The sequence below is a fragment of the Aythya fuligula genome, chromosome 2 (assembly GCF_009819795.1).
Source record: "Aythya fuligula isolate bAytFul2 chromosome 2, bAytFul2.pri, whole genome shotgun sequence".
Taxonomy (NCBI): domain Eukaryota; kingdom Metazoa; phylum Chordata; class Aves; order Anseriformes; family Anatidae; genus Aythya; species Aythya fuligula.
In genome coordinates, this window is record NC_045560.1 from 55,599,638 (window position 1) to 55,622,289 (window position 22,652).

The following is a 22,652-nucleotide window of genomic DNA, read 5'->3' on the forward strand; positions in this document are numbered from 1 at the left end:
TCATTGCTGTGTGACTTGTGGTGACAATATGGGCAATACAAAGGCAATTCATGACTCCAGAATGAGTAGAGATGGATACCTTCACTAGTCATAGGATGTATTCATATAGGAATTAATCAAACTTTTCATCTTCTGGGATTCTGCCAACATTTACCAACAGGACAGAAGTATCATAATCAATAGCATTGACTGCTGCAGAGTTGTTTAGGGAGATGAGTAGTTTTTTTTTTTTTTTTTTTTTTTTGACCTACTGTGTGAATGTTGGGTGGGACATCAATTAAGATAAACTTGTAGTTGACCTCTCTGCTAACACCTCTCTGGCCTTACAGGGAAACAGAAGACTTGATGCTTGTCAGTAGCTAGAGAGAACTGCCATATGGAGAAACCTTATGTGCAGGTTAGACTACTGTATATTTGAAAGATGAAAATATTTTTCTCTAAATGACACTGACAACAATGGTATCAACACCATTATCAAGATTGTCCTTTACTGCCCAGCACTAGGAAAGGTCGGACTTATAGATCTTTACTCACAAAAAAACAATCAGCATGTGACTGTTCATTCCTTTTCTTGATTCCAATGGTATAATATATTTAACAAGCATAAAGAGACTGAAGCAGGTGATGTATGAAGAGAGCCTGGGGGTACAGGATTTGCTTAGTCTGAGAAAGACTTGGAAGGGAGCTAATTGCTGATTTCACTGCCTGATAGGTAGTTCCAGAGAAGAAAAATCCCATCTCTCCTCAGAGATGCAAATCAAAAAATTGAGTTAACAGTCACAGATTACAAAACAGAAATTTCCCACTGGATATAAGAAAAATATTTTCACAGTTAGAACAGTTAAGCACCGGAACATGTTGCCCACAGAGACTGCACAAAATATATCCTCAGAAATTTTCATAGAATGAATAGAAAAGTCCCTACACAAACTGATCTGGGTTAGAAGTTATTCATGCTTTGAGCTGGAGATTTTTGCTAGATGACCTCAGGAAGTCCCTTCCAACTTCAGTTAACCTATGATTCTATGATTCTTGCAAAGCATTTTATGTTTCATGATCTTTAAAAATTTAATATCTTGCTTTAGATTGTGAGAAAGATATAAAGCAATTCTCAAAAATAGCATAAAATGTTGCTTTCATTCTGTGTCATCATCTGATAGTTTTTCTGACTGGAAGGTGGAATATTCTCTGCTTTTTGAGTAATTGATTTACTGTTGTGTTAATTGCTTTATTGTTGCTGGTTTTTGCACATCTTTTTTGAACAACTGGTTCCTCCCTCACTCCCACTCCTATATGAAATAGAATTAAACAGTGACAAAAAGATTCTTTTTCAAAGTGTTGAAAATCAAAGTCAAAATGATGTCCTAGTATCAATCAGCATTGGACTTGATAACAACATATTCAGTTTCAGATAACTTCGTATGTTTTTCAGTGTTGGTATGGCAAATGTTTCTGAAAGTTTCTCTCCTTTTGGGGTGGGAACTTAACATACTTATTGCAAAAATCCCTTACCTACCATGTTTTGGAAGCATCTTGGCTTTCTTGAAAGGTATCCTACCAACTATGGTCAGGTCTGCCTGCCTGCATATTAAATAATAAGGTACAATAAAAGTTCATAACAATAAATTGTCATAGCAAAACTAAAATAAATGGTATATGAGTGAATGGGATGTAGGAACATTAACTCTGTTCTTGGGGTAAAAATTGTCTTACAGCGACTTTAGTTCCTCACTTTTAAAAAACAGAACTAATTACATTGTAAAGCAAAAGTTTCCATCTACAGGATTTCATGAAACCAATAATAGCATACAGATATAGCATGCATGTTGGAAATTGATTACTGAAAGTAAAGGCGAAATGGATTTTGAACACATAAGTCACTATTGCTTCTCTTTCCATAACTGTATCTGTGAAGGCTGTCCTACTGAAGAAAGTTACTTTTCTTAATTTGATTAAATCACCTTTGCAGAAGATTCTGCACAAATGAGAGTTGAAATATAGGCACAAAAAACAAAAAACAAAAAAAACAAAACAAAACAAAAGGTTAGAATTTGCTACTTAATATTATGAAGCCAAAAGCTTCAAAGCTTCATGATTCTGAAAGCTTAGCTAAGATTTCCCAAGTACAGATTGCTGCAAGGTCTTAAGAGTAAATGGATAGAACTGTTTTGAATTCCTTTAATGTGAAGAAAAATATGGTTCTAGAAAGTAAAAGTTTTTTTTTTTTTTCTTTCACTCCATTTAATTCCACCTGAACTGATGAAAATTTAAAACCTTTACTAAAACGATCAGTATTTTCCCTTCCCTTCCCTTCCCTTCCCTTCCCTTCCCTTCCCTTCCCTTCCCTTCCCTTCCCTTCCCTTCCCTTCCCTTCCCTTCCCTTCCCTTCCCTTCCCTTCCCTTCCCTTCCCTTCCCTTCCCTTCCCTTCCCTTCCCTTCCCTTCCCTTCCCTTCCCTTCCCTTCCCTTCCCTTCCCTTCCCTTCCCTTCCCTTCCCTTCCCTTCCCTTCCCTTCCCTTCCCTTCCCTTCCCTTCCCTTCCCTTCCCTTCCCAAGACATAATTAGATGTAACATGGTTCCCTACTAGAGAGACCATTGGTGACAGTTTACGAAGCTTCTTTATTAGTTTATTTGGTGGTTGTGTGTTTCTCAGTGTTACTGAGTTGCCTTCTGTTTTGAGCTAGATGCTAGGTGCTGTGAGGTTAGAAGAGATCCTTTTTAACTGGATATCCTCTTCTCTGCAGCCACACACTTTTCTATGTTTAAATGGGACCGAATTTGCATACTGACACATGGTGATGAAAGAATCTGACCTTGCTCTACTTCACCTTCAATCATTTTTTGCCTTTTTCTGCTCTTTCTGCTTTTTAAATGTCAGTCAGTACTGCAAAAATATACAGGCCAAAAGTATTAAAGTGAGAAAAAGTTTCACCTAAAAATGAGCATAGATATTTTTCTCCATTTTAAACCTAATTTCTGAGATTATTCAGGTTTATGAAGTGAAATTTAAAGGTGACTATAAGTTTATGCATGTAATTGACAGGATTTCAGTAACTTCACATTCCCCAATTTAATCTAAGGTTCTCTTAGTTCCTTACTGCTTTACTGACATCTTCTCATCACATCTCTTTGCACTTTGGGAACTGTTTCATCATTTCATTTTCAGATTTTGTACCTGCACAGTTTCTTTTCTTATTTTGCTGTAGGTAAGTGGTAAGATATTAATATGCATTACAGTCATATAGAAGGTAAAATGTTTGAAATTATAATTAAAGCATAACTTTAACAGGATTTGAATTTAATATGAACAGCTACTGTATGTCATCTATCAGACTAATGAGTCTTTGCCTAAATTCCCTAGGAATTTAGAGACAATACTTTACATTAAATGCTTCAGATACTTCTTTTTTTTTTTGTATTAAAGAAGATAAAATTAACCTGCAATATTATCATAATGATGATGTGAATTTGAATAAAATTAGCTCTTAGTTGCATTGAATTCTATACATATGAAACATAAAGATCCTACCTCCTCTATGGAGTTTCACCATTTTTTTCTTTTATGGTCAGTTGGAGAATGGAACATGGGCATTGACTGCCATATATTCTCATTATTTCACCAAATACATAAAGAGAATATAATTTATTAGGGCCTTGAAATTCAAACAAACTACCTTCTGGAGATTATACCAACATACATATTTACAAATGATTGAATGCATGGGAGACTTAATTAATAATAGGCAGGTCTACTCCTAACTTCTACCAAGTAAAGTGTGTTTGCCACTGTCTGGTTTAAATTTCATGACAACTGTGGAAAGCGTGGAGATGTAAATTGTGCAATTGATTCCTTGTACCTAAATTCAATATATGTATAAAACAGATGTAATTTGCATTCTAAAAGACAGTAGAGAGTGTACAAAAAGTAACTGACAGGAAAGTATGCAGTAAAGGATCAAATATATATTCACTAATAATAAATACTCAGGACATACCCCTGTCCTTAGGGACAGCAATGTAAATTTCACTCATAATGAAAATACATGCTAAATGACAGCATACTTTCATCCATCACCAGGCATGGGTAAAAGTGGTGTAAGTTTTGCTTTTAATCAAACACTCAGACTCTACTAGATATTGACAATGCTTGAAAAGCTTTAAAAAAGAAGGGATTAAACTGCATCGAGAGTCAATGACTGCCATTAAGAGGTTCTCTCTTTCTCTGTTCTGAAAGTAGTGGGACTCATTTAAAAAAAAAAATATTCATGAGAATAGAACAAATGATTAGAATTTTTCAAAGTAGCACCCTTCTGCATCTACACACTGCTGCCAATGAGTTTTCCAGTTTTTGTACGCCTCCAGGAACGCCTGGACCGGAATGCTGTTTAGCTCCCTTGTCACGGCCTCTTGAAGTGCCTCTACTGATGCATGATGCTTCCCCTTGAGCATCGATTTTATTCTCGGGAATAGAAAAAAGTCTGGCAGGGCCACGTCAGGGCTGTAGGGGGGCTGAGGAAGCGTTGCCACCTTGTGCTGGGCAAGATACTCCACTACGTGAAACGCTGTGTGGTTCGGCGTGTTGTCATGGTGCAGCCGCCAATAGTTGACGATGGCTGGGCGGACACAAGCAATATGTTTTCGCAGTCTTGTGAGGACTTCCACGTAAAAAACTGCATGAACTGTTTGTCCGGGTGGTACAAACTCTTTGCGGATGATTCCATGTTGATCAAAAAAGCAAATGAGCATGGACTTTTGCTTGGATTTGCTCATTTGTGCTTTCTTGGGGCATGGGGAAGCAGGGGTGTGCCATTCTGTGCTCTGCCGCTTACTCTCCGGGTCGTATTCAAACACCCACGTCTCGTCACCGGTCACTACATTGTCCAAAAAGTCGGACTCCTCATTCACATGATGAAGAAGATCCTGGCAGATCGCTTTCCGGTTGGCCTTTTGCTCCTCTGACAACATTCGCGGCACAAACTTCGCGCACACTTTCCTCTTTCCTCATGGCTAAGTTTTCTTTCACCATCTCAAAAACTTGGGTTTGAGGAATGCTCAAGTCATCAGCAATCATTCTGATACTCATCCTGCGATCACGGTTCAGTAAATTTTTCATTCGCGGCACAGTTTCGTTGGTCTTGCTGGTTGAAGGGCGTCTGGAGCGGTCGTCGTCTTCCACTCTTTCCCTACCTTCTCGGAACAGCTTGTGCCACGCAAAAACACCCGATCTACCCATGGCAGCATCACCGTAGGCCTCCTTAATCATGTTGTGAGTCTCTTTGCCCGTTTTACCAAGTTTTACAGAAAATTTGATCGCGTATCGCTGCTCCAGTAAATGCTCCATGATTCTCCGTGACGAGGCGTTTCGACAGGTGTTCACAGTACAAGTGACCTGCTCTCTTCAACAGCCAACAGCCAACTGCCAATTTTTCCCAGCGTTCCCAATATCCCCCTCCACAGATCCTGCGCATGCAGACTGCCTCTTGTCCACCCGTTCGCCCAGGAAAAAGCCAGTCCTACTACTTTCAGAACAGACCATGTATATTCTAACAAGATCAGTCTCACATAAAGGTTTTTTTTGTTTGTTTGTTTGCCTTGCACTATTGACTAGGTAACTGGGGGATTACTGACTGTATATGGCAGTGTTTTTTCCAGTTTGCCAAGATTATAATGTTAACTCTACTTTTCCTTTATTGTCTTGCAGTATTTGTAGGCATCCTGCTGCTTCAGGTAGACAAAAAAGACATGTCTAAAACAGGATTATAATTAAATTTTATGTGATCTGTATTTCTTCCTTCTCTGTAAAATGCATAGTACTCAAGGGCAGGGTTTGCTCTCAGAAAGCAAATAACAGAATAAAACTTGACAGTGAGTGGGATAAATTAGAGAATATTACATATGACCCATAAGTCAGTGTGATTTATGGTAAATTGTGTCACAAGTATTTATTCCATGAATACACTTTTATGCAAAGTTTCTACTGAAAGAGAGCTTTATGGACAAATTATAAACTTCATAAAACAATATTTTATGGTGAAAGTATTGACAATTTATAGTCAGTGCATGAACACAGTGATAATGAATTTTACCAATTATTTTTGTATGTAGAAAGATCTCTTGGTGATCCTTACAGTGCTGTAGAGACTAATATACTAGGCCAAAATTCCTCCCATTATACAAAGAATGATTGACTCAGATTAAGATTATCACAAAGAAGGAAATATTTGTTGGAATTTAAATAACTCCAGATGTACAAATTCAAATACTATCAACCCCCAAAAAACATCAAGACAATTCCAAGCTGATTTGCAATTCCAGAGACATTAGGTCTCCTCATTTTGGTACTGTCCACCAAGGACTATATAAAGTAGATCTTATCTTGCTGAAAATGTACATAACAGTGTTATCAATTCAGTTTGCATATTTCTGACTTATGACATCAGAGAATTCTTTCTGAATGTAATTATAGTGTGCCTGAGAGTTTGTTGCAAGTAAAAAGGGATGACAAGACTATCATCCCAAATGCCAGCGTTTGGAGCACTTTGCTTCCTAGGAAGGATATGAGAATATGTGTAAGAGAAACCACCGGAGGAAATACTCTTTCCTATGGCTACCTTTAAATCTACAGATTTAAATGATTTTAATGAGAAAGAGAAATGCCTTATGCAAACAATGGAAGTTTTGCAGCTCCTATTTTCAGAGCAGGCTAAGTTTTATTCGTAGTAACAGAAATAGCCTATAGTTTTATGAGACAACCAGCCATAGTCTGAAATTTTCTGTGAGGTAAGAAAAGAAAGAGTTCTCTTAGACACATAAAGAAATTCCAGAAAATCTTTTTGGTATTGTTGAAAACATTTCCTCACCAATACTAAAATAAATTCAAGTTAAAATAAATAATCAAAACAAATAAATAATCAAAGCAAAACAGGGTTAAAGGTAAACAGAAAGAGACAGACTTATCCACAGGAAATGAAGTTATTTGTGTTGGTTATTAAACAACAATCAGTTATTAAACACCTAATAGAATGTATGTTTACTCAGAAAGTTTTAGAAGGATGACCTAGTGATTCATTCTCTTCTCTTGCATCTCTGAGGAAAGCAACCACATATGAAGAATAATTACAGCAATTTGATTAACTGAACTGGATGATCCCTATCCAAATCATGAGTGGACACAGTTACTCATTTTATCACCTTCAAGAAATTCAACTGAAAATTCAAATAACTCTTAATTGCTTTTATTATTATTATTATTTAGGCTGTTTTCATTAAAAACAAAACAAAACAAAACAAAACAAAACAAAACAAAAAACAAACACACACAAACACACACACACACAAAAGAAATCAAAACAAAAAACAAAACAAAACACCCACTTCTCCTATGTGCTAGTAGAATCAGAATGACTGTGACATACAGCGAGAACAATATTGTAGTGTTATTTGGATGTATTTGTATCCCACTTGAATTACACTAAGTACAGTCCAGTGCAACAAATAAATAAGTACATGATGGGGTAAATAGCTGAGGAAATTCAGCAGACAAATTTTTAAGATTATTAAATGTAGCTACAGTTACTGGGAAAAAAACAAACAAACAAAAAAAAAACCAACCAAACAAAAACAAACAAACAAACAAACAAAAAAACAGTTAAATTCTTAAATGGATCAACTGTTGACCTGTATTTACCATACTTATTACAGCTGATTGCAAAGTCATACAAAGTTCATAAAATTGTTGGGGAAAAAAAATAAAAAGTTTTCAATTTTTTTCTACATGTCAGACCGAGCTGAAACTAGATGGAATAGATACCCTGCCCTTAGGACAATATGAGCTTAGTTCATTAGTGTTCTAGGAAACCTATTGTCAGTTTAGAATATAATGAAAATGGGTTTGGCATATACATGGAAAACAAACTGAACATGTAGTATATTGGAAGTATTTTACTGAAGGAATACAAAAGACACATTGCCAAAGCGTATGACTAATGACCCTGGCAGTTGCTGTCTTTTTTTAGATATCTATAGGGTGGTTTTAACCCATAGTCACCAAAAACACCTATGTTCAAACCACCATCTGATTAATTAAGCCAACTCTGTTAGAATGCTCCAAGAGGAAATAAGAGTGAAACCAAAAGCAATTTTTAGAAGTGAAAGAAAGTATCAAATCTCAAAAGGAGTAATGATAAGCAATACTCAAAATCAATGAATAAGGGCTCAAAGTATATTTCCCTAGACAACACACACGAGCAGTCAAATGCACACAGATGAAAACAAAATCAATGCACTGATATAAGAATCATGTTTTGATTAGTTCTTGAATTTCTGTCATCTGTCAATGAGACCTTTTTGTCTGTCACTGCAGATCCTAAGTGAACAGTGCTGTTACTGGACTTTATGAAAGATTGGCTTACAGAGAACCATAGTCAATGCAGCTGCTTCTTCCCTCTTTGAAGATGGAGATGGAAAAGAAATTAAATCTGAGATGAGTAAAAAAACATCTTCCCCTTAAATTCTGTTTTTGCTATGGCAGGAATGAGACAGAAGGAAAACTGACTCAAAAAGAAAGGCAAATGCATGCAAATGAACTTGTGATGTGACAAAAATATCAAGATCTTGAGTATTAATAACGTCAGTTTTGATGCATGTAATACATGCATTACATACATGCAGAATACATACAGAATTAATCGTGGATTAATTCTGTTTTATAAAATTCCTTTCCACAAACTCAACATTTTGGATCTTTGTTCCCTTGGACACATTTTTAAATTTTCAAAATTTTCCCTAGGACAAAACACTTATATTCCAATAAGCTGTAATCTATGGTGAGACAGCAGTGGCCTGGGGTACAGCAACTGCTGTAAGTGGTCAAGACAGAACATAAAGGAGAGTGCACAGGGAATATAAAATGGAAGCTTTTATTAACTGCAACGGACTGCGATTTGTATTATCTCCTGTGAGAAAACTTATACTGGCTTCCTGACAATAATACATGGCCATGGAATTAAATTCAAATTTATTCATAGGCAAAATTTCTTTAAAACTACATATTATATCTGTAAAGTTCCAACAGAAAATTCAGTTAGACAGGGTGTTAGAAGTACACCCATTCAGTTCCCCAGATAGTAAAGGCTACTGTGCTCTCAAATGAGGTTTCATATGTATGGATATTCAGAAATGGCTCAGATTTCAGAGACTGATATTTATAGAAGCACTCATATTTAGGATATGAGGAACGAAGGTGCAAGAAAGATGTTGTTTATTATTCCTTACTCATCAGTTGCAGGAGCTTATTATGAAAATGTTTGTCAGATATAGTTCGGAAACATAGTGACCTGTGATTAATAAAACACCATAAATAACAAGCACCATATAGGTGATGTGAAAGTTGCCAAAACATCTCATGATATTATGTCATCTCAAGACCACAAACAAAAAAAGAAGCTAAGCAAACTCAAGTGTCTCAATAAGCAATAGCCTACAGTTTTCTGGCACTGGACTGGGAGCCAGAAGACTGTCTTTTGTTATTGTTCTTCTGAGGAAAAATGTCCTCAGCTAAGATTAAATACGTTAGTTTAAAGCGGGGGTGATAATACTGCCTTAAGGTACTTAGAAATGGGCAAATGGCAAGCATGTAGCCGTAATAGGGCAGATGAGGGAGGGGAAAATGAATCTATCCCTATCAAGTCATGTTGGATGCTGGTTAGAGCAGTGTTGTTCAGCTTGCATATACTGTGTCCATTCCTTGAATATTTTTACATCACTGCAATCCCACAGGTTGATATAAATGGGCTCTTCATTGACATCTGAGGATGGATTTTGTATCCATTATAGATCATTAAAATATTAGTAACTGTAATTAAATCTGACAATATTTCCTTACTACACCTCTTGTAACAGAATGCACTTCAAATCTTCAAATACAGAGGATGAGTATAATCCTTGTGCCAATTGCACAGTTAAGTTCTTAAAGTGTGGTTTCAAATGACCTTAAGCTTTGCTTTCAGTGGTAAATTTCACATTCTGAAATACCAAATACATTGAAGTATTCAAATAGATTGAAAGAAGAATACAATCCTTCTAACTGCATCCCCACTTTTTTTGTGTATGTGAAGTAGAAATTTCATCCTTTATACTGATTTACTCTATCACCTGTTGATCAAATTGGAGAATGTATATCTCCCATACAGCTTTAGCCTGAAAATCAGGAACTGATATAAAAAACAAAACAAACAAACAAACAAACAAACAAACAAAACACCACCACCACCACCAAAAAAACCTTGTTTTACAAATAAATGTTTAGCTTCAATATGTTTAACACTGGATAACAATCTTGTTAAACTTTATACAGCTGTAAACACAGTTTACAGCAAAAAGTTTTGCCATCATGCTACTATTTATACCCCATAAACACAGTTTACAGTGATATGCCTAGCAATGCTAATGGCATCGACAACAGCACTCAACAGAAGCACAGATGTTGAAAGATATTCTTATGCAATCTATATCACCATTTATATCTACATAAACTTAGTTGAATAGTCTAGTTACCACTTTTACCATAAAAAAAAAAGACAAATATCCACATTTTAAAAGCAAAGCTGAATAATTATACATGCAGTTACATAGACAAAAATTCTCAAAACACATCATGCTTTCATAGAAAAAGGTCTCTGACTAGACAACCACTTGTCCAAATTTGCATAGGGAATCCACAATATTACTAAGTTAAAATGTATTTATTTATTTATTTATTTATTTATTTACCCATGATTAAGTGGAAGAAAATTAGCCAACTTACGATCTCCTTGACAGCGTACAGGACCTACAGATATCTTGGCTTCAGACCCAGGCCGGTCAATGTCTCCAACAACAACTTGACTCACTGGTAGGTGCTCTTTGTATGACAACATCCCAGTATCTTTTCTCCTGAATTATAAGAAAGCAGTTGTGAAATACATAAAAATAGTTTGCTTCATCACGATTGTTGCCAATAAACTAATGCAATAATTATACCAGTAAAATGCTATCCTTTCTTTGCTGTGAATGGGAACACAAGTAAGACTTCCTCAGGTGTCTTCTTTGCTCTAGTTTATGACAGTTACTATCCTAATGATAAGACCCCTACATACCAAGGAAATAGTGTTTCTTTTAAATTTAATATTCTAATATAATTTAAAATAGAGATATTGAAGGCTAATTGTCTGAAAAGGCTTATCATGTTTGTCCTGTTATTTTTAATGCTAAGTGACTAAGTCCCAAAATCTAAATCTGTGAATCTAACCATGAGTATGCAGCTATTCCTCAAATTCCATTTCAGTTGGTAAGATCCCTAAAAATTGATTTATAGTCATGTAGAAACTGCTTGTCTCAACTGCAGTGAGTAACTCAGTTTCTTTTTCATGCCTAGCTCAAATCACTATACACTGATACAACATTTAGTCTTTATCATTTCAGGAGCTGAATACAGTTGGCATGTTGAAGGCTGTTTCTTCCAAATAAAAAATAAAAGAAACCAAATTTAATTAGATACCTCATGTCTCAGTTACTTGGTTTTTGTTTGTTTGTTTGTTTCTTTGTTTCTTTGACATAAACACATGGAAAATAAAAAGTATCCACACAGGGACACAGGGAAAAAAAGCACTATACATTTTAACAAAAAAGAAAGCAAGAGGAAGTGTAATGAATTCATCTTTTTTTTTTTTTTTTCTTTTTTTTTTTTTCCCCCTTTGTTTCTATCTGTACCTTGCCATGTTCTTGAGCATTTGAAGTAATCAACTTCAGCACAGGATGAAGGATGTGGAAAAGATACTGAAGTGTAAAGTATGAATGTAACTGGTAGAGTTCAGGAACCTTTCATTTCTAAGTCAGATGATTCCATGATCTGACTCATTAAATTGCTAATAACTGGGAATCACTGCAGGGATTTCAAGATCTGAGATAACATTCAGAGTTTTCCATTAGCATATTCTCCAGTCACAGTCGTCACTAGGTCCTTCTGAAGATATGGGAGTTATGACTTTTTTTTTTTTTTTTTTTTTTTTTTTTTTAGTGCAACTAAAGGAATTAAGAAAAAAAAACAAACATATTTTCGAGTGACAGCTAATTGGAAGTGGTGTCTGTGCGATGAGGGACTAATTAAAGATTTAATTACTAAAGCTTTTCAAACAGTACGTCTGTGTTCCTTAGCTGTATGTTCTTCCTCTTCAGAGCACTTGCCTTTCTCCCTGGAACATTTATATTGCAGAGATCATTAACTCTGTTTGGACACAGCTAGACCAGGTGCTATGAAAGGAGGTCAGCAAGGCTGTTACAAGGGACTGCTAAAAAGGAAGGAAAATGGAGAGAAACCCTCACAGCTTCTACTGCAGAGTGTGCTAGGTTGCACTTTTCATCTATAGGTTGCAATACACATTACAGATATTTCATTATCATAAATTTGGAGACCAGAGATATAAGAAAAAGGAGATTATAGGACTTTTCATATAAGAAAGACAAAGAGGTAACAAATCCAGGTATGAAGTCCTAATCTTCCATCTCTGTTAAAGACAGAGATCCATAGGAAACATTCCCTTCTAATAGAGGATACATATACATCATCACTTTACATTTTGTGAGATCTTCCTCTGAGACTGTCTTTCTCTGCAGATTGCTGCTCTTTCAAAGAATGCTTTATTTAAAACAAAGAATTATTCAAAGTGTAGTAAAAACTACAGTACATTTACTACAATTGTAGTAAAATATTTCTGCTGCAAATAAGGATGTCAAAGGGCAGTCCTTTTCTTATTGCCAGTAACTCTCACCTCCATTAAAGGAAATAAAAAGTAGTAATGATTTCATCCTCTTCTTCATTGATCACGTTTCTACTCATTCTAATATTTTATTTGTGCACTTAATGGTATGGTTATTTTAAAACTGTTGTCATGAAAACAAAGATAAATACCACAGCTATTTTCTGGAATAGCTGTATTTTCTGACAATTGGTTTCTTGTCTCATCATTGCAGGAAAGACATTCGTCCCTGCAAAAGAACTGTTACTGAGTGGTGAGAGTACTAGACTGAGTAGAGAAAAATTACTTGTCTTTTCTTCAACAGAACCTGTGTAGTTTGTTTTCTGTTAAAAAAAAAAAAAAAAAAAAAAAAAAAAAAAAGGATAATGATAGCTTTTGTCACCCCAGCTGTGCACTAAAAAAAAAACAAATACCTTTGAGAAACGAAGTGTCTCTTTTATGATTTTCAAAGGTACTTGTAGTTCCTCCGGACATACTAATCACTGCTGACAAAGTCAAAAAAGTTATAAACCAAAGACAGATTATAATGCTTGTCCTTGTACTACATGTTTGGAAATAATCACAGCTGGAATACTCAGTTCCAAGAAGTGATAATGCTTCCGCCAGTATCTAAAGATTTTTCACATTAAGAGGGTGAAGAAAGTCTCTGAAGTTTTTCCTCACCAAAGAAAATCCCCTTAAGAGAATAAAGATTGAATTCAGAGTGTGTCAGATTCCTGCTAATAGCCAAATGGGAGATGAATGAATCTGATCAAATCCTGTAATTATTACCAGGAGATATTGATGAGATCTCTGTGTAATTTTATATTTCTAATTTTTGTTCCTGTATATAACAGCCTGCAAAGTGCTTTAGGGTGCCTTTGAATGAAAGCAGAAGATATAAGATTTATCATTGTTTTGATTATGATCATCTACTTTATAAGCATTCTGTGGTATGGAAAGAAGAAATACATTATGCATATATCAGCAAATGACATATTCAAAGTAATGATAAAATTCTGTATTGCTATTAATTTGTTTATATAATGATTTTATACAAACAGATTTCTAATACCAGAGTATCTTTTTTTCTCCAATTTTGTTAGACATCACTTAATTATCAGTCCAGTCCTAAACAGGAGAAAACATAAAGAATATACTACTGGTAGGAACGGACTTATAAAGATATGCTTACATGACCTGAGGAACTTGAATTGCTTTGAGAATTTGAAATGAACAAACAAACAAACAAAACACATACTGGATTGAAACAGCTGTGTTAAGCACTTATTAATTAATTATTAGTAGTGATTTGAAGAACACAAACTCCCAAGCATTCCCATTTAGAAACTATATAATTGTCTACCTCTCAGAAGATCCCCTACTGTAATACCTGAATTTCCATAATATATTTGAGAGACATTAAGTCCAGCAAATATCTGAAAATATCTCTAAAAAAAAAAAAAAAAAATCACAAAAGGTACAGATGTGCCAAGTATTAATGCTTTCTTTCTTCCAAAAATATATAGCAATAATTTTATTTACACTAGAACCACTAAGAAAAGTTAATATTAGAGAATCACAGAATCACAGAATTTCTAGGTTGGAAGAGACCTCAAGATCATCGAGTCCAACCTCTGACCTAACGCTAACAGTCTCCACTAAACCATTTCCCTAAGCTCTACATCTAAACGTCTTTTGAAGACTTCCAGGGATGGTGACTCCACCACTTCCCTGGGCAGCCTGTTCCAATGCCTCACAACCCTTTCAGTGAAGAAGTTCTTCCTAACATCTAACCTAAAACTCCCCTGGCTCAACTTAAGCCCATTCCCCCTCGTCCTGTCACCAGGCACGTGGGAGAACAGGCCAACCCCCACCTCACTACAGCCTCCCTTGAGGTACCCACAGAGAGCGATAAGGTCGCCCCTGAGCCTCCTTTTCTCCAGGCTGAACAAGCCCAGCTCCCTCAGCCGCTCCTCGTAGGACTTGTTCTCCAGGCCCCTCACCAGCTTCGTCGCCCTTCTCTGGACTCGCTCAAGCACCTCGATGTCCTTCTTGTAGCGAGGGGCCCAAAACTGGACACAGTACTCGAGGTGCGGCCTCACCAGAGCTGAGTACAGGGGGACGATCACCTCCCTAGCCCTGCTGGTCACACTGTTCCTGATACAAGCCAGGATGCCGTTGGCCTTCTTGGCCACCTGAGCACACTGCTGGCTCATATTCAGCCGACTATCCACCATCACTCCCAGGTCCTTCTCTGCCTGGCAGCTCTCCAACCATTCCTCTCCCAGTCTGTAGCTCTGCTTGGGGTTATTGCGCCCCAGGTGCAGGACCCGGCACTTGGCCTTGTTGAACTTCATGCAGTTGACCTCAGCCCATCGGTCCAGCCTATCCAGATCCTCCTGCAGAGCTTTCCTACCCTCAAGCAGATCGACACACGCACCTAACTTGGTGTCATCTGCGAATTACAAAGTATTTCACGAACAATGCAATTTTGGCAGCAGCACTAATAAACTGGAAGTGAGTTACTTGGAAATATGCAAACTGTAATTAACAGGATTAAAAAGATGGTAAACAAAAGCTAGGATTTAAGAGGAACTAGATGACTTTGGAAAGGTTTTGATGAAATTTACTTAACTTCTTTATGTGCATACAAAGCAGAACAAGAACTATACAGATTGACCCTATTCCAAGGGTCCTGCCCTATTTACGTATTGTATAGTGATAACAATATACTCTAGGTTGAACACTCCTATTCCCACTTGAATAGACTGTTCTCATAGATTCTTATAGATCCCTTGTGCCTTTCCCACGTCTTGTCACTGCAGGCACCCTTATACATTAAGTTGGACCTAATGACACCTCTGATTTGGCTGCCAAGGGGTATTATGGAACAGCTCTCATTACTAGATGGGAACATAAAAACTGATGGAGCATCATAACTCAATTCTATTTTTTTCATACTGACATTAGAAAGGCTGAGGTCCTATGAAATTTGCTATTCTCACATTTAGTTAACATAGTGACTTTTAGTAATAAGAACTGTAACATTTTATTGTATGAATACTAAAAGCAATTATCTAATGAAATGTATTTTTAACATCTGTGCTGTCGAATATACTACTGGAAGACCTATGCAAAAGTGTGATGAATTCTTTATTTATTCAACTAACTATCTATAAGCCTTTGGATCATGTCCAATCAAACTATAAGACCAAATGTGCTTCAGCCAGCATTTTGTAAGGCACAAGGATCTGTATTGGAAAAAAAATATTAAAAATCTCAGAGCAGCAGCTTGGGGGTTTCATTTCTTGGACTTCTTGACAACTTTGACAGTTTTATTTTGTATGACTGAAGAAGCTAAATAAAAATAATTGAGTATGGCATGACAAAATAACAGATGGCTATAGTTAATGCTGACTTCAGCCCATATATGTCTGTTGACTTCAATAAGGTTCTAAAGTGCATAATTTAGTGTTGAATTTGGTCCAGAAAACTTAATGAAGAATGGGACTTAGTGCACCTAGAACATGTCTGAAAAAAATGGTTACATAAACTTTACCATTCCTCCCACTTCTCCACTAGCATTTCCTGTAGAGTTCATTCTACACCTACGCATATTCCTCCTACAACACTTGAACCAATCTATGTTTCACACAAAATAACCAAGCAGAACATGAGTGTGCAGTGATTTATCTAACCTCTTCATTGCTTCTATAACTACAATACACAATATTTTGGGGAAAAATCTAAGTTAAGCACACCTTGGAACAGAGTGCTTGATTAGATAACTTCATAAAATCTTCATGCAAATGTTAAGCAGGTAGGTCCTACCTTCCAAATTTGCATCTTCTGGTAAGCATTTTTCATGCTTATCCTCTCTTTTGTATTTATATTCCAAACTATTGTCTTGGTTGGGATTACTTATTATATTATATAGGGGTCGGGATTGCTTATTATTATTATATAGATGGTATCTCAGCCCTTTTACCCTCACTTTTCAGGTTCTGTGAAATAAAGATTGTTAATAAGCATAAAGATGCCTCATATGAAAAATGTGGTATTCAGGTGTGTTTGGTTCTGCTTTCTGTGAAAATTACAGTTATCCTACTTTTATATCACAGGTGACATTTTGGGAAACACAAAATTTACATTACTTGGTATCATCATATGGGAAGTAAGAGTATCAGCATCCTTTTTCTCAATAATAAAATATTTAAATAGCCAAGAAAAGAGACAAAAAAAATAGGGAAAGTAATAATGTTATATACTATTACAAGTAAAATTCCAAGAGAATTTGCTATTCAGCTATTTATTTCCCTTCTGTAAGGACCCCAACCAGGTATCGACTGATTTTTAAGAAAAGTTAGGTATTTGATTTTCAGTAAATTCTTTCTGGTTTGAACTGAACTCAAGCTTTCATTCTAATAATCACAAATCTTGTTTTCTTTCTCTATAATCAATAATCTTTCTTTAAACATTGGTTTACACATGGTCTACTAATTGTCTCCCCTCAGTAGACCTTGGGTCCCCTTTAGTTCTTAGTCAGGGTTAACTATCACATTGTAGTTTATATTTTTCTGCAGTCTTAGCCCTAGAAGATTGTTTTCCATTTATTTTTGTGGGTGTGTGGAAGAACAGAAACTCATAAGAGTAAGTACTCTCAAAGGAGCACTTACACTATCAGGACAGGACAATTTTATCTAGTCTGTACTGTGTGGCATACAGCTTGAGCATCTGTAGCTCCTCACTCAGCATGATGACCTCTAGGTTAAGATTGGTTGAGACTGCCCTCCAGACTAGAAATCAGTGATCCTATATATTATTTTTTACTTCTTACCTAATAAATAGAAAAGTTGCTTCTAACTGTAAAGTTACTAATAAAAGTGATTCCCAAACAAATTCTCTCAATAGAGTGAAGTCATCAGCTTTTGTTCTTGTTTGTTTGTTTTGTGTGACCTATGAAAGGTAAACCCTTCAAATTAACCAGTAACTACAACAGAGGTCAGGAACAAACAGCTATTTCAAACTTTAAGCTATGTCAGAGCCAAATGAAAGAAGGACTTTATAACAGCCGCTGCCAAAACCAAAACCAAACAACAACAACAACGAAAGTGAAGGAATATCTACAAATTGTGTTATAAACATGATGTATAATGTTTCTACATCTACTGGGGAAGGAAAATGGTGTCTAATATCGTGAAAGTGCTTTAGTTAGAGGAATAATTAAATATCCATCTACAAAGCATTTTAAATGTACCCACAGTCATCAGAAATAATTATATGAAACTGAATGCTCCAGGATATACAAGCACATTTAAAGCAATGGTGCAGCATAGAGGTAATTAACAGATTTTTTTTTTTTTTTAATTATTTATCTTTTTTTTTTTTTGGCAACAGAAACACTCTGGTATAAAGTATAAGTAAAACATGAATACTTGTCATTTTCCCTGTGCTTGTAAACACTCACATATGTCTGAAAATTACTTTCATTGCAACTGCTCTTTCTTTTAATTCTCTTGCTAAAAAGACAAATAACCTTATTTTATAATGATATGCAAATTTTTCTTGGCCTTGGCCCTGCTTAAGCAGGTCCTGGCCCTGCTTACTGGGAAATATCTGGACATCACCTGGTGATAGGAAGTGCAGAATAATTTTTTTTCCATCATGGCCATGCCCCCTCCCCCCTCCCCTCTCCCCCCCCCCTTCCTCCCCCCCTTCTTCCCTCCCTCCTTCCCCCTCCACCCCCCCTTCCCCCTCCACCCCCCTTCCCTTCCCTTCCCTTCCCTTCCCTTCCCTTCCCTTCCCTTCCCTTCCCTTCCCTTCCCTTCCCTTCCCTTCCCTTCCCTTCCCTTCCCTTCCCTTCCCTTCCCTTCCCTTCCCTTCCCTTCCCTTCCCTTCCCTTCCCTTCCCTTCCCTTCCCTTCCCTTCCCTTCCCTTCCCTTCCCTTCCCTTCCCTTCCCTTCCCTTCCCTTCCCTTCCCTTCCCTTCCATTTTATTTATCTGCATTAGGTGAAGACAGAAATTAAAATGTAATAATTTGGCTGCAAAGGCTTAGGGCCTAAAGTGTTTGCATCTGGTGCAGTCAGAGCCTTGACAATGTCGTGCTGCACTTTAATGCAATAAATATGTTAATTTGCCAAATGTTGATGCATTTTTTTCTTTCCTGATGGCTTAAATGTAGCTTACTGCAGATGTTTCTTGCCTTAAAATGAAAGTCTATGAGATAAAAGTTGCCCCATGGAGGTAAGGGATCCTGAGACATCTATCACCTCTAACTGTAAGCAAAGGCTACACAAGCAACTTTGCACAGGCTGCAGTCACTGATTACAGCTCTCTGCTATTCCAGACAGCCACACTACCTAATCTTCTTTAGAATCTGATCACATCTCAAATTAGGAAGAATTTGGCTACTCGACCCCAATACTCATATCTGAAAGCTGTTCCAGAACATTCATGCTAGCTATAAAGCCAGCATGAATTCCAGGTTTAAATACTCAATTCACAGGACATTCCTTTTTTTGTGTTCGCAAATGTCACAATAAATATTTCTTCCTTGTTCTGTAGTGTATTTTACTGCAGTGTATTTTTAGGGAAAATGGTATCACAACCTTTCAGCACATAGGAGATGGAACACAACGCAGAGACAAATAAGCTTTTGCCAGTCCCATCTAGTGCATATAATGCTGTGCAAAGATTGTAGTTTGCCCTGAGAAGCAGTCTGGCTACACTGGCAAGGACAACACCTGAGCAAATAAGCCTTGCCAAAAGCCTTCTGAGAAACATGAACAGAAGAAATGTTCTGTGGGATCAAAACAATGGTCCACCTGCTCCATCCTCCTGCTGCAGACAGTGGCAATAAGAGATGCTACTCGGGGTGAGTGTGTGAGCCTGACTTTTTCTGTCATCTGCTGACCTTCTACTCCTCCACCAGCTACGATCATCATATTAAAAATGTTACAGGGTGCACAGTGCTTACCGTTTATTGACCTGTTATGTATGAATCTGTTATGTCCTTTCCTGAACATACTTACATTGTCTGCTTGCACAACCTCCTGTGGCAGCAAGTTGCAGAAGTTTACAACCAGCTGTGTAAATGTGGAGCAATTGCCTGAAGTAACTAGGAAAATAAAGCTAACGTTCACATTTTAAAGAAAATGTACAGCATTGAAGAGGCTTTCAGGGTAGGGTGTAGCTGCATTACCTGAGCGTTCCCTAGGCTTCCAACATTAGATGCTATAGCGCTGGGGGAACCTGGTGTGCTAGCTCTAAGGAACAGTAGAGTGGAGTGGAGACACTGTGGTTAGGCTCTGTGACCAGGTGAGGACTCAATTGTTCTTGTGCACACCGAGACCGATAAGCCAAGGACTTGTCATGTTTTGACAAATGCTGTACCCTAGTGTACTTTTGCTCATTATAATATCATAATAATACCAAAACATGCCTCCATCCCAAAAGCTACCTGCCTCCAACGTGCAACTACCCCTTACTGAGCATGTGCTCTGAATTTCTCTGAGACTATTACTTTAAATGGAGACGGGAGAACTTTTTACTAATCATAACTAAGATATGCTTGACTAGAGTCACTGAAGCTCCACCTAAAAGATAGAAAATAATATAAATTGGCCTAAGATTGACGGGATGTTAGGGAAGATATCACCGTCAGGGGAGATACCATCCCGAGGGAATACAACATCCTTAGGACCTCCTGGCTCCTGGGACCAGTCAAAGAGCTGAGCCTCTCTTCCCCCACATTGGGACACCTTTGGGTGAGATTTGAACACTTGGTTTTAAATCTTTCTAGAGTCTTTGACCCTTTTAAAGTGTTAATTTCTATGCTGCACACCTGTAACACCTGTGTCACCTGTGTATTTCATGCATGCTAGCTTGCTTTTGCAGACAGTCACTACCGCCAGCAGTCCAAAGAATCTGTGTAACTGTTGCTGTAATAAATCACACTTGATTGCATTGTTCCTGGTCGTCATAGCTCTCATTAAACGTGACTAGAGTAAGGGTGGTTATACATTATTGGTGAATCCATGACTGTGATAGTTCAGTGATCTGAATCCAAGCAGACCCCTAACCGTTAATGCATTATTGGTGAATCTGTGATTGTGATAGTTCAGTACCTTGAATCTGACCGGGCCCATAATGGTTAATACACCCCTTAATGCAACAGTAAAGAAGTACTTTTTTTTTTCCCCCATCTGTTTTAAACAGTTCTCATACCAATTAATTTGTTTATATCTAGCTTTGAGTGTCATTGTGTTATGCTCCAGTGCACTGCATAGGTATGCTAATAGTGTTCCATTGTATATTAACATCTCTTATTTTTCTTTATCAAATGAAAAAAAAAAAAAAAAAGGCTCTATGTGCATGCAATAACAATGCTGGGTGAAATTACCCCATTTCTTTCTGAGCAAGGTAACACACTGTTTGAAGGAACATCTTAAGAATACAAACAGAAAATGATTCAGTGAGGAAACTATGTTTACATATCATTAAGGAAGTGGAATTCAAAAATGGAAATGTATGAATTAACTGTTTTCCAACATCTTCAAAAAAAAAAAAAAAAAAATCCGCACACAAAAAAAATCCCACAAATTGTTTGCAAACAATAATTTGTTTCAAGATAGAGAGGACACACTGTTAATAAATGCAATAGAATCTGGAGGTCTACAGACACGTTCTTTAGCTGTATAAGCATAATATAAACTGTTATAAGGATTTATACATGGTTCTAAATGATTTGCAAGTATTCATGTATCAGAAAAGGAAACTGAGATCATGTACAAATCATGAGTAGGTAGGTGTATAAAAATCACAAATGCATCACTAGAAATTCTTAAGAAAGTTTTAAGTAATGGCAGGTAGAAAAATTGAATTGTTTTGTTCAATTCTGGAACAGCTGAATCCTTGCTAATCCTTCATTAGAGAAACTTGTAAAAAAAATCATGTTAACGGTAATAAAAACAGTTTAATGTTTCTTGGATTCTAGGATAACATTACTTGTAAATCATCAACAGGAGTAAGCATCAATTGGTCAACTGACTGAGTCTTCAAAAAATATTATTCAGATCAATAAAATATGTTTTTTTTTTTTCTTTGCTTTAGTTTTCTATAAAGAAAGAAAACATGAATTTAATGAATTTTCAAAATACTTTCCCATTTTGTTTACACATGCAGTCTTCAGTTTTCACCAGTGAATTTATTCTGTAACAATTGACTCCATTCCCCCATGTTCTCTTTAGTGTTCATTCTCTACTGAAGATGAAAAAGCTATAACAAAGTAGAAGACTAGATGATTTAGTACCCCATGAAACTTTTCCTTGAGATTAGGTCTTGGATCTTTAATTAAAATTAAAGTCAGTGTGCATTCTGGCAGTTCTAATACACATTATTTAAATTTTCTTTCTGAGTTGAGAACCCTTAAGATATGATAAGTCATTCTATTTACCAGGAAAGGAGTGACAGCAGACATTGCTTCAAATTGTAATTCATTCTACTATCCTTACAGATACATTGTAAGTATAAAATAAGTGCTGGTGCCTTATTTAACTGTGTGCCTACAGAAAAATAATGTGCAGTTTGTGAGGAGGACAGGCTTTACTGTCAAACTTTATTTTTGAGGTATTTTTTTGCAAGAAAAAATTGAGGATATTTATGGATAAAGATGACATGGATAACAACTATGATATATATGTATATGGTGTCCAGATTGATGGAGGAGATTTATATGACAACATAGATTAAGAAAAATAATTAATGTTTACATATTATCAAGAAACACAAAATTATCCTGAGCTTTTATTTTTATTATTTTTTATTATTATTTTTTTTTTGTTCCCTTCACAGTTTTAGTGCCAATCCCTTTTTAAAA

At 36.4% G+C, this 22,652-nt stretch overlaps 1 protein-coding gene across 1 annotated transcript in view; it reads right to left on the minus strand.

Moving 5' to 3' along the window:
• The window catches only part of CNTNAP2 (contactin associated protein 2), a 1,149,595-nt gene that overhangs the window by 165,477 nt on the left and 961,466 nt on the right, over positions 1–22,652 (minus strand). Inside the window, 1 exon segment of the mRNA XM_032182107.1 lies at positions 10,804–10,931. Coding sequence (XP_032037998.1) covers positions 10,804–10,931 — 128 coding nt within the window.